The 13,003-nt window shown below is 42.6% G+C and overlaps 1 protein-coding gene across 8 annotated transcripts in view; it reads left to right on the top strand.

The window, feature by feature from the left end:
- Positions 1-13,003, top strand: part of NAV2 (neuron navigator 2) — a 782,645-nt gene that overhangs the window by 506,451 nt on the left and 263,191 nt on the right. For all 8 annotated transcript variants that reach the window (XM_055282148.2, XM_055282147.1, XM_055282146.1 and 5 more), the window contains one exon: positions 411-463. In XM_055282148.2, the coding sequence (XP_055138123.1) occupies positions 411-463 (53 nt within the window). The remainder of the gene's footprint in view (positions 1-410; positions 464-13,003) is intronic.

Here is a 13,003-nt window from a genome sequence, read left to right as displayed (position 1 = left end):
CTTTTGTCCCTGGGAGCTGAGTTGTATAGCTGGACTGATCCACTCTGAACTATTCCGTCTTTCGTAACAGTTATGTTTGCCTTTCCAAGAGCCTAAAGCACAATCACAGCTAGCTCACTCTCTTTCCCAGTCTCCAAGCATTTCCACGATGCCCTATCACTCCAAGACTGTCATCGATGCAGTTGTCTCTGTTTTAGATGACGACCTTGCCCCAGCTGTCCCTGGAGGACGGCAGCTCGATGAGTAAGTCCTGAAGCTTGCTAGATGTGTCTCAGTATTTCACATGCCTGCACTGATTGGACAAACCCTGGTATGGGCCTTAGGACTTGGTTGCCTCAAGTGTCCTGAACATCACTACTGAAAGTGTCTCTCTGGTGATTTATTTTTCTGACTTGTGTTTCCTTTTTCAGCAAATGAAAAGATTGAAGACATCAATGGCTGTCCGAAGAACAGATCCCAAATGGTAAGTGGTGCATAGGTAGTAAATGTTTGAGTTCTGTCAGCAAGCCCTGCCTCTAAATGATATTGACCATCTTGAAAACATTCATACCAGATGCTTTACTCCAGGGGATTATATTAATAAACTCACAGCTATTTCCAAGTAGCCGTGTTCTGCTTTTCTGACATTTGTTGGCATTTATTGAAAAATGGCTGTGATTTTTATGTAGATCGTGAGACAGTTAAAGTGAAATATTGTCCTTGTTCTTAGACACAAATTATGCAGAACTGGTACAAACATATACATGTTTAGTACTTGAACTGTTATGGCTCGTTCTGCTTCCTCAAAGACCCACATTAATATGTGTTTGTGTATGGAGCTGAGGCACGGATGAAGTGATGGTATCTTACTAATCAGAAACTGGAGCATGTGGTCAGATTGCCTTTAAAGGTTAGAATGATGTGAAATCAGAACTGTGACAGGAAATGTGAAATGTGCAGTCACATCTGAAGCTTTTCAACATAACCTTTGCAAGTGGTATTCTCTCTGGCATGATGCATTTAAGCTGTGATATTATAGCTTTATACATAATCCCCAAAACTAATCTTTTAAAAATCTGTTCTTTTTCATATTGCATGTCCTGCACATAATCTTTGAATTAAAATTTATGGTCATTGTTGAGTTCAGAAAACATTGCCTTAGTTTTTCACTTCAAAACACATTTCAAGCATGAATATTTATGAAAAAAGTATGTTTTCAGAGTCTGTTAAGATAACACTAATAACCTATTTAAAACATGAAGGTGGCAACTTAAGGACAACTATTTTTTGCTGGATATTCATTTGCTTCCAGAAATCTTAAAAAAAAAAAAAAAAAAAAAAAAAAGCTTAATTTGCTTCTGTAACCCCATCCTACCTCCTTTGAGTAGGCATAGTTTGATGGGTCTCATTTCAGAATAAACTAAAGTGATTGGCATTCCTTGGGTTTACTGTTTAGTTTTCTGAATTGTTATCCCAGTGACTTGGGCAAATAGGCAGCCTTTTTAGCTGGCTTTTTTTATGCACATTTTTAATATAAAGATGTCAGTGTATGTATGGAAGGGGAGTCATTTTCCAGTTTATATTCTGAAACAAGTTTTTGTTGTTGTTGTTCCACTGAAGGTTTTCTTTCTTTTTGATCCAAAGACCAACCACTCCTTACATAGGAAAGTCCCCAGGCTGACATCTCATGGCTGCTTTGACTTTTGGAAAAGCTGGGCTGCTATTTTTGCTGCAGCTACTGCAGCTGTCTAGGATATTAATAATTGAGAAAATTTGGATGATAGAAGACTTAATTTTAGTGCAGGCATGCTACACATGTAGTCCTATCTTCATATGAAACAGATGCATTATTTCCCTCCAGGATAGATACTGATGCAGTTGCCCTAGCCCATTATAATGTGCGTGTAGAACTGATATGTGGAAATTGTCAACCTTTTATTCTAGTTGGTGCACCTGTATTCTAAGCACCTTCTACTGGAGGTTTTGCATGTTGTTAGAGTCTACTTCCAAGCTTATACAGATTGAGTAGCCCTAATCTGAAATATCTGGGACCAGAAATGTTTTGGATTTTGGAATATTTACATTATACTTACAGCATCCCAAATCTGAAAATCCAAAGTGTTTCACTGAGCACTTCCCTTGAGCCTCATGTCATGCTCAAAAAATTTTGGATTTTGGCGTATTTTAGATTTTAGATTTTTAGATTTGAGATGTTCAACCTGTAATATTGTCACTTCAGATTCTTCTTTGCAAATTTATTTCCATATGCAAATAAGTTACTTATAAATACTACCATGGCACCAATGCAGTGTTGCAGTTTCTCCATAACTCTTTCAGCCATGCCAGTGCTATATTGTTTTGTTTTTGTTTCTGTTTTTGTGTGTGTGAACTGTGTTTTTTTTTTTAGAACACAAGAATATAAAATCCTATAATTGTCTGTGATAATTAGTTCCAGCTTAGGGGTAGGGAGGCAGACACAGTCTTGTGGTAAGCCTAGCAGAGAGTAGTTCAGTGTACAGGGTGTGAGTCCAGGAAAATGTAAGAACCTCTGCCACAGTCATTCTATTCTGTAGGAAATGAGTAGGATGATGAGAAGGACAATAGGATCATTGTTCTTGCCCCTATATCACAAAACAATGACAAATTCATAAGGCAGAACTCACTAGATCACGCAGGAAGTTCTTTTGATAGACAGGCATGGATGATTTTCTGGCTAATAGGACACCTGTGTGCACACAAGCATATATAGAGTTAAAGCATTTTTGCTCATGGGAAGTATAATTTGAGAAGATGGCATAGGGTGTGAGCCACCATTTCTAGATTCCTAGGTAGTTAACCTCCCAATTAGACTTTATCTGGGTGGCCAATAATAAACATTTGTTGTTTGCTAAATATTGCCTGTTTGGAGGATACCAAAGGAGAAGATACGTAGAAAGCATGGCAGAAGGAAGATGACACACAACGAGATGAGAACTTGGGAAGTGTATCCTATTAGGAGGGTAACGGGCTCTGCTAGGAAAAAAAAAATAATCAGCATAGAGTTAATGCAGTCACTCCCTAAGAAAACAGATAGAGCACCTTTAGGGCCCTTTAATAGTAGAGACAAAAGGAGTTTTATTTCAGAGCAGGAATGGAGTGGGTGCTATTCCAGTTTTCAGTGGGTCAATTTGTATCCTCAGCTCAAGAGTAGGTTAGAAGCATGAGCTTTGTAGGAGGAGCAAGCAAGCCCTGGAAGAGGGCACCTTTTCCTCCCTCCCTTCACTCTTCCTAACCCACTAGACTGCCCAGCTGCTCTGTTCTCTGCTGTAACTCCTGCTGTCTTCCCAGAGGATAGGGAAGTGAAAGCAGACATTTGTGGAATATGACCTAGAGGATTCCAGGGGCAGCAGTACATAATCATAATGGGCTTGGCATTGTGTACTTTTAGACTGTCAATCAGCAAGCAGTCACAGAGTGCCTACTAATGTGAGGTGCTGGGCTAGGCCAAGCTGAATACACAGGTGACCAAGATGTGATCCCTGCCCTCAAAGAACTCAGATAAGTGGGCAAGAGACCAGAGAACAATTAGAAGAATAGACTGTTGCAGCTGCTCCCACAGACATCTGTGCATGGCACTGTGGGGACCCATTCTACCCCCAGGGCAAGAAAGGTTCCTAAATAACTTCTAAAGGGTGAGTCTTGAAAGGTCAGAGAGTTCACCGCAAGAGATGATGGGTGGAAAAGGATTCCAAGTGGAGACACCCAGGCATGGAACCCATTTCTGGAGAATGGGTTTACCTGAGGAAATCATGGATCCCACAGAGGAAGGTTTTACAAACAATCATCCATTGATTGTACCAAATTGCCATGAACTGTGTCTGGTGAGGCTCTTCTAGCCTCTCGGCAGCATCAACTCCTTGTCCTGTTGTACCTGGGGTGAAAGGAGGGACATGGAAGAGCCAGAGTATAACAGACTCATAGGCACAGAGGTCTTTTCAGACCTGGGACAAGCCTTGTGCATGCTTCATCACACAGATTCCTACATCTGGGGGAGAAACCTCAGAACAAAGTTTTCTAGAGGAAAAAATTCAAGGTCATCAATTCCTGTGGACAGAAGTTCAGCCATGAAATTTGGGAAATGGAAACACAACCCGGTTGGAAATGGCTGTTAATATTTTTATATCAGCAGTAATGTGCATCTACACAGTGCTTTAAGGCTTATGAGCCCATCACACATTCAGTCCTCCTGACTCTGCTGTGGGCTGGCGTAACACACACCTTTTGGGTGAGAAACTGAGATACTCTCCCCAGGACTCAAGCTTGATGCTTTTCCATCAGCATTTGTAACCCTCAGTGCCGCCCTCCTCTTGGCCCTGGTAAAATGGCACCAGGTCTGTAACCCAAAGGCAGAGAGGCACAGCAGTGGCTTCCCTTTCCTGGAGTAAGCCCAGCCTTGGCTTGTTTTTAAGGAGCCCTTTGCCCTGTTTCAGTCTGACCCAGATGCTTTTGGGGCCAAATCCTTGGAGATGGAGCTCTAGAAACAACACTCCCACCCCATTCCCTCTCCCCCACCAAATTCATCCCCTTGGCCCTTAAATAAGTTTGGGTGTGTGCGTCAGAGCTGGTTAAAATGTTTTGTCTATTTAACATTGCCATGGCAACCAAGGGGCATCTCTTTGGCTTTCAAGTGGTGTGTTCAGCAGAGTTATGTGTTAGTGTGGAAGGAAAAACATTGCTTGGAGGTTAGCCAGCGGGTGCTGGGGCGGCCCTGCTTCCCAATTTGAACTCACTGTACTCAAGACATTGGGGGCATTGGCCCACTTTGGAGCCTGGGAATAGCCAGTGGCAGGGGGTGGTTTTCTTTTTTCATCATTATTATTTTAAGCAGCTTGGCTCTCTGTTGTTGATTAGGAGAAGTGCAAAGTTAGGGAGGCTTGCTTGCCTTTTCAGCAAAAAAGCCCCAGGCCTGCTTTCCCCTTTAGCTGATCTTGGACCTGGGGTCAGCTGAGCCTCCCAGCGCTGAGCCCCCGCTTCCTCCTGGGCTCTTCAAGGAGTCCTCCTGCCTTCTTCCCTCAGTGCATCTAGACTGAGGGCCAGCCTGAGCTTGGGGACCAGCCAGGCCAGGTTTCTAATTCCTTTTCTGCTATTCTGCAGCCTTGAGCTAATTACTTGACTCTTTGAAGCCTCATATTTCCTGTTCTATGAAGTGGGATTGATAATAATACATACCTCATAAAGTTTTCATGAAGACTAATGAGGCAATGAAAATGATAATAATGGATAATAATAATTAAAGTGATAAAATATAACCAAAGCTTACAGTGTTTGCCTTGTGCCAAGCACCATTCTAAGTGCTTTACAAATACAGCATGTCCCCTCAGTTCATCCTCCCAACAGCCCTTTGATGTGGGTGATCTTATTATCCCTATTCTCCTGGCGTATAATCAGCACTCAATATATGGCAGTCACTATGATAATGAAGATTTCTTTCAGTGATCATTCATGCTTTGGGGGACATAGAACCTTTTGGAAATCTGAGAACCTTCAGAAATCTTCTAGCTCTCTCCTCCCCAAATTGCACTTACCCCAGAATTTTGCATACAACCTGAGCAGATAATGAACCCCAGAGGCCAGCTCATGTATGCCCTGGGGCTCCATAGACTCCAGGTTTGGTGCCCCTGCTGCATAGGGCACAGCTCTGCTTCTCACGCTGTCCTTTCAGGGAGCTCTATGAAAAATGCCAGCACTGGAGTTCCTAAGACAGTAGGAATCTGCACTTAGGCACAGAGAAGGGCCAGGCAGTGATTTTCTAACTTCTATTCCATAAGCAGAACCCCTCATTTTCCCAAATAAAAGCTGTGGAACCCCATATGTGAGCGATAAAGGCTGCTATAAGTAGGGGTAGGTAGCCCAGGACAGGGCCACCATAGCTGCCCCTTGCAGGAGGCCAGCACCTGGGGAGATGCAGCGGGATGCAGCCTAGGAAGGAACATGGCAGTGTCAGGTTTCAGCTCTGCTCCTGGCTCTAGCCCTCCTTTCTCTGGTCCTCCTCAGTCTCTTTTCTGTGAAGTCGGATTCGGTCTTACCTCTGACCTCTGCGAGGCATCACAGCTGAGAGCAAAGGCTGGGAAGGCCATCTGTTTGTAACCCAGGTGTGTCCCTTAGGCTCTAAGGGAGCCAGTTCCTATAACAGAGGTAGTAGCAGTACCTGCCCCATGGGGTTGTTTTAAGGCTTCCATGAGACAATCTACATGAAGTGCTGGCAGGTTGCTGGCCACAGAGTTGCTGGCCTCAGTAGATGTTAGCTCTTTTGATGATTTTTCGAGGGACTTAAGTATTTGTTAAAAAACAGATATGCCTCGGGAACAGCCAACTCTGCTTTGGGGTGGGGGCTTGTTTAGTGGGGTTTGAATTCATTTGTATACGTACGTCTCTCCGAATCATAGCACTGGACTCAAAGGAAACCCCTGAGAGATCTCATGTCACAGAGCAGTGTGGTCAGTCTCGCTCAGTCCCATCATAAGTGGCCCTGGATAATCCACTTGGCCTTAGCACTTCACTTCCTTCTATGAGAAATGTGGAAGAGAACAACACCTCGCAGGGTTACCATGAGACTTTAATGAGCTAACATTTACTGAGCACTCACTATGCACCAGACTATGTGCTGAGAGCCTACTCAATCACTCAAAACAGCCCTATGATAAAGATGCAGTTACTGTCTATATTTTGTACATGGGGACTGAGGATTTAAAAGGTTGCTCTTGGTCCCAGATTATTTACCTAGGGAGAGGCAGAGTTGGAGCCTGAACCCAAGTCTATTTTCAGAGATATGGTGTTTACCTCTGTGACAGAGAAGGGGTGTCATAAAAATAGTCTCCGCCTCACCAAGCCTTGTTCTCCTTAGTTTTCATCTGCAGATAGAGCAGAACCAGTTAGGCTTAGCTGAGAGTTATCAAAAAGGGAGGAGATGGAATATTTCTGGAAAGGGCCTGAGTTGACCTGCTGATGGGAACATGAAAGCTGAAACAGGGGCAGGTGGCCCCTTGTGAAAGGCAGCTCCTTGAATTGGCCTCGAAGAGCCCTGGCGCCAGGCACCTCTGGCTGCATTCTCTCCAGAGCCTCCTGGGCCAGGAGAAGGCCATCTGCAGTGGGATCAGGTTTCCAGGCCCAGTGACCTTGAGCCCTCCCAACAGCTGCCAGAAAGCCAGCCACATGCCTGGGGAGTGTCTGAGATCCTTGGGCAGCTGAGTTGCCTCTTCCTTGGGCCCTGGGCCTATTTTTACACAGCCCTAAGGGCACACACATGTTGCAGAACCAAGAAGGAATGAAGAAAAGTCCATAGGCCACTTAGAATTTAAAGCAAAGTAGAAAGAGCTCAGGGCCAAGAGCAGCAGGAAGCATCCACTGCTTCCCACCCAGGGCAGCATATACACACTATCTTATGTGTTGGCCATCGTTTATTGTCTTTCAGAGGGGGCAACAACCTCCACGTCTGTCTGTCTCTTCAGTCATGCCTGTTTAAAACTGTCATTGCCTTCCCATTTCCCTCTCCATACTCTTTAGCACAGAATAGAAGATCCTTCAAGATCTGATTACCATCCTCTCCTGCCACTTGGCCACTCAATCTCTACGCCCCGGTGAGACCAGATACCTTGTAGTATGCCAAAGAGGCCATGTCTTCTCATGCCTTTGTACTTTGGTAATATACAAAGTACTTATTTACAGATAAAGTATCGTCCAGTCTGCCAGGACTGATCTCCCACTTGCCCCTTCCTGGGCAGTATGACCTTTAATATTCAGGTCACTTGTTTCCTCAAGGTGTTGACCTAATGAGGTGCCTATCATCTTTTGTGTCCCCAAGTGTCCTGTGCCTGCCTTTAACATAACACACTCTCTTGTGGCTGTCTGTTTACTCATCTTCTTGAAGGAGATACCACGTCTTTCACTTGAGTATCCTAAGCATCTGTCATTTTGGTGACTGGGTATGTAGTCAGTATTTAGTAAATACAGGGTGGTTAGGATGGACAGATGGAAAGACCAGGGAGGGATCTGGCCTGAATGTGTGTGTGTGTAGCTGGAGGAGTCTAACATACCATTATTCTGATTTCATTATCTACAGCTGAGCAGTGCTTTCAGCACTCAGTATTAATTTGGAAGTTCTTAATAGGATTTAAGAAATAGATATGTAGTGCTGTTCTAGAAGTGTCTTTCCCTAATTCTTTTCTTCCTCAGTTTATCCAGAGGACCCAAATAGAACATTGTAATTACTCTCAGGACTTGTGGTTAATTTTTAGTTTATTGAGTTTTTTGTGTTGCTTGAGGTGAGCATATTTAAGCATCCTCACAACCACCAGTTTATTAATGTTGATAACAAAAATGATGATAAGGTACTGTTCTAAGTGCCTTCCATGTTTTAACTCATTTTATTCTCGTAACCGTCCTATAGAATGAGGAATATGTTTTATCCATTCCATTAAAAAGAATGGAGAACTTAGACCTTGATGCCATTTAATGTGCTCTGCCAGGGGCCAGCTGTGGGTTGTGATAAAGAACCTCTCATTCTTTCCCCTTACACTGTAGCACTTTTGTTCCTGACTTTCCACCATGCTTTTATTTAATAAGGTATAGCAAACACTTAGAGTAGGTACTGGTTTAGATATTTTATCTGTATTGACTGATTTTATCTTCCTAAAACTCTGTGAGAGCATATACAATTATGATTGCCGTTTTATAGATGGGGAAACAGAGACAAAGAGCAGTTGAGTAACTTGCCCAAGGTCACACAGCTAGTAAGTGGCAAGCTGGGGTTTGTTTGCTGGAAGCCTGGCTCGAGAGTCTACTCCCTTAACTGTTATGCTATTCTACATTTAAAGAAATTGATTAAAGAAGAAAAAAAGACTCACTATGACATGAAAAGGCAAACATTCCATTTGTAACCCTAGCCCCTCATCTAGGCATAGGCAGAGACTCAGGATGAGACATTCTGTTGTGGGAAGGAGATGTGAGATAAGAAGAATAAGCATGGGCTCTGGGATCAGGCCCACCTAGATTCCACACACGGGGCATGTGTGCTGGGCAAGTTAATTGAATTTCTCTGAGTCTGTCTTCTCATCTGGAAAAGGATAATGATGGAAGCTACCTTCTAGGGTTTTTGTGAGGGGGATATAAAAGGCACCTGGTCTCGTCCTGGCTCACAGTGAATGCACATGAGAAGGTCATTCCCTGCCCTGTTTACAAGTCACATATTTTCTAACTATGGTATATCAAAATATTTTTTCTTTTATTTTGTTTTATTATTATTATACTTTAAGTTCTAGGGTACGTGTGCACAATGTGCAGGTTTGTTACATATGTATACATGTGCCATGTTGGTGTGCTGTACCCATTAACTCATCATTTAGCATTAGGTATATCTCCTAATGCTGTCCCTCCCCCCTCTCCCCACCCCACAACAGTCCCTGGAGTGTAATGTTCCTCTTCCTGTGTCCATGTGTTCTCATTGTTCAATTCCCACCTATGAGTGAGAACATGTGGTGTTTGGTGTTTTGTCCTTGCGATAGTTTGCTGAGAATGATGGTTTCCAGTTTCATCCATGTCCCTACAAAGGACATGAACTCTTCATTTTTTTATATTCAAAAAATACGCCCTCAGTGGGGTAGCTGAACAGTGTCAACCCGTCCCCAACAATGTTCATATCCTAATCCCCAGAACCTGTGAATATGTTATCTTACCTGATGAGAGGCTTTCCAAATGCGATTAAGGATTTTGAGATGGGATAATGATCCTGGATTATCTGGGCAGGCCCAATGTGATTACAAGGATTCTTATAAGAAAGAGGCAGGAAGGTGAGAGAGATGTGACAATGGAAGTAAAGTTGGAGAGAGAGATTGGAAGATGCTAAGTTGAAGGCTTTGAAAGTGGAAGAAGGGGCCATGAGCCAAGGAATGCAGGTGGCCTCCACAAGCTGGAAAAGGTAAAGGAAACAGATTCTCCTCTAGAGCTTCCAGAATGGATGCAGCCCTGCCAAATCCTAGGTTTTAGCCCACTGAGACTGATTTTGGACTTCTGACCTCCAGGACTGTAGCTAATACATTTGTATTGTTTTAAGCCACTAAGTTTGTGGTTAATTTGTTGCAGCAGCAATAAGAAACTAATACACTCTGGGATTCATGCAAAATAACTCTTGCTGTATCAGAGAGTAAGCTATTTGGGTTTTATAGCACAGGCTCATTTTGCTGTAAATGTGGGTTCCTTGGATTTCTGAGTTTACTGGAAGGTGCCTCTATTGTTAGAACCCTTCAGAATGGAGCTTGCTGCATCAGTACATTCAGAGCATGTCACTGTAGGGAAGCATGTGGAGGACAGAGAACCACATTTTTTTATTTCTAGTACTGTGTCCACATTGTGGGCCGATATACATACTAAGCTGTCATGGGAGAGGCAAGTGCATTTCATCTCAGTAATTAGAAGTGAATATTGCATCTTCTGGACCTCTTTGCCAATGTAAACTCACAAATAGGTACTTTGTCCCTGCAACTAACATATGTTTGTCTTGTTAATTAACATAACATTTAAGCAAACGTTAGAAATTTACCATATTTTATATGCTATTTAATAACATCAAAGCTTTGTAATGTGAATAGTTTTTCTTAAAAATCTCTTTCAGTTCAATAAAAATATCCATATTCTCAGCACCTGGCATAGGCCTAGGTATGTTAGAAGTGCTCAGCTAATTTTTCTCAGATGAGAAAGCTAAACAATAAGTGGTCCAACAATCCAGGAGTTTCACAGAGAATGGAGTGATGTGGCATATCAAATTTTAATATTTTGAGCACACTGTGTAAGTTTAAGTGCTCTCAAGAAATGTGGGATTCAGTCTCTTCTCTCACAATTTTATATTTTAACTCAGTTCTAAAGGTATATGAAAATACACCAAAATAACAGATTATTTTCATTAATAAAGGAAATGGTGTTTGGGTTGGCAAAGCCTCCAATAGCCATGTTCAAAGTTTATGTGTGAGAAGCACCTGGAGAGATTATTAAAACAGATTGCTGGACCCCATCCCCAGAGTTTCTGGTTTGGTATGCCTAGGGAGGAGCTGGGGAATTTGCATTTTTGACAGTCTCCCTGGTGCTGATGATGTTACTGCTCTGGTGACCACACTTTGCCAAGCATGACACATTGTCTCTGAGTTAAGTAACAAAGCCTCTTTGCTGGGATATGACTGAGCAAACATGCATTTAAATATATATTAGTTTGTAAAGTTGTTTCCAGTTTTAAAAGTTAATATGAGGGAATCCTTTTGCTCTTTTGGAAAGGTTAGGATGCCTTCAAGCTAGTCCAACCCGTGGCCCACAGGCCACCTGTGGCCCAGGATGGCTTTGAATGAGCCTCAACTCTCTTAAAACATCACGAGATCTTTTTTTGTGTGACTTTTTTAAAGCTCATCAGCTATTGTTGGTGTATTTTATGTGTGGCCCAAGACAATTCTTCTTTTTGCAATGTGGCCCGGGGAAGTCAAGAGTTTGGGCATTCCTGCTTTGTACCTTCTTTTTTCTTAGAACTATTATATGTTCCAAATTGGTATGATCTGAACTGTGCATGTGGTCATGATCTGGTTGGAGTTTGAGATGCCTTCTCTACCTCCTTCCAGCTCACTTAACCTCTGTAACTTTTTTTTTCCACTGAACATTTGGGGTGATAATTCTTTAGCACACTGGGCTTAAATGTCTGTGTCCCCACTAGACATTAACTTCGAGGACAGTAGTCGCATCTGTCCATTTGCTCACACTGCTTAGCAACCTGGTAGATGCTCACTTGGTGAATGTTTAATGAAGAAATTCCCAACACACCTGCACTGGGACTGAGGTGTTGTGAGTGGCAACATGTTGTACTCAGGAAGGTTAAAGAACATAGCAAATGTGAGGCTGACCGAGGTTGGGGCTGGGGGAAGGGAAACATAGCTATAGATCTGAGCTGAAAGAGAAATTGGATGGTGATTTATAACCGTGTGGATTGTGGTTTATATAAAAGCCATCTGGGCCTCATGCTTGGAACCACCTCCCTGCATATGTCTTCATGGAGTTCTTATGTTTCAGCCAAGCATCAAAGAGGTGTTTTTTTGTATATGTGTTGTTTTTTTAAAAATTTTGCCGTGAAGTGGAACTTAGCAGGGAAATCCTGTTTGCACTTTGTAAGGCATGGTTAGCCTATGGCATCTGCATGTTGGAAACTGGTCAGGTCAGTGGACAAGTGCCAGTATGCTCACTTCAGAGAGTAGAGAATGGTGGCCAAAAAGCTAAGTTGAGGTGCTGTTAAAACAAAAACTGAACAGATGCCAACAGTTAGATAAAAATCAATATATTTCATTAAAATTGACCTTCTGTGGATTGGCACACAACAGGCAAAAAATTGGCTATAACTGGGTAGCAGCTGCCCCCTTTAGGTGGGTGTGGGCTGTTTGTCACAATCTCCACAGTTCCCTATTGTCTTATACCTAACCCCTTTTATTCATTTGTTACCTGCCTATCCCCCTGCACACATTTGAGGTTTTTGATCCCTAAATGATGATATTCTCATAAGTTTCCTGAGCTTCCTCAGGAATCCTAAGCACTGGCATGTGGTAGCTTGAGAGGCCTATAAATGTTTATATTGACTTAAATTATTCTTGCTCCTGAAGATTTAGAACCTAAATGTCTTCCCTAAGAAAGTTACCTCTTCCTCAGTGAAGTGTCCTTTTTAAAATGTAAAGGTTAGATTTGGTTTGGAGGGACTGATTACTTACTGACTTGTTGTACTACTGAAATCAGAGGGCAGGAAAAATGACCAGGCAAGTTGGTCATGTTTCTCCCCAGCTCTGGCAAAGCACTTGCTGTTTGGTTGTTAATGCCCCATGTTTGCACAGGGCTTCATAGCTTATGAAACACTTCCTATTGTGTTCAAATTCTAACTCTGCTGTTTAATAGCTGTGACTTAGGAAGACTCTTAAACACTCTGTGCCTCCATTTCCCCATCTGAAAAATGATAATATCTACCTTATCTAGT

This window comes from Symphalangus syndactylus, chromosome 6, assembly GCF_028878055.3.
Source record: "Symphalangus syndactylus isolate Jambi chromosome 6, NHGRI_mSymSyn1-v2.1_pri, whole genome shotgun sequence".
NCBI lineage: Eukaryota > Metazoa > Chordata > Mammalia > Primates > Hylobatidae > Symphalangus > Symphalangus syndactylus.
This window is presented reverse-complemented; position numbering and strand designations above follow the sequence as displayed.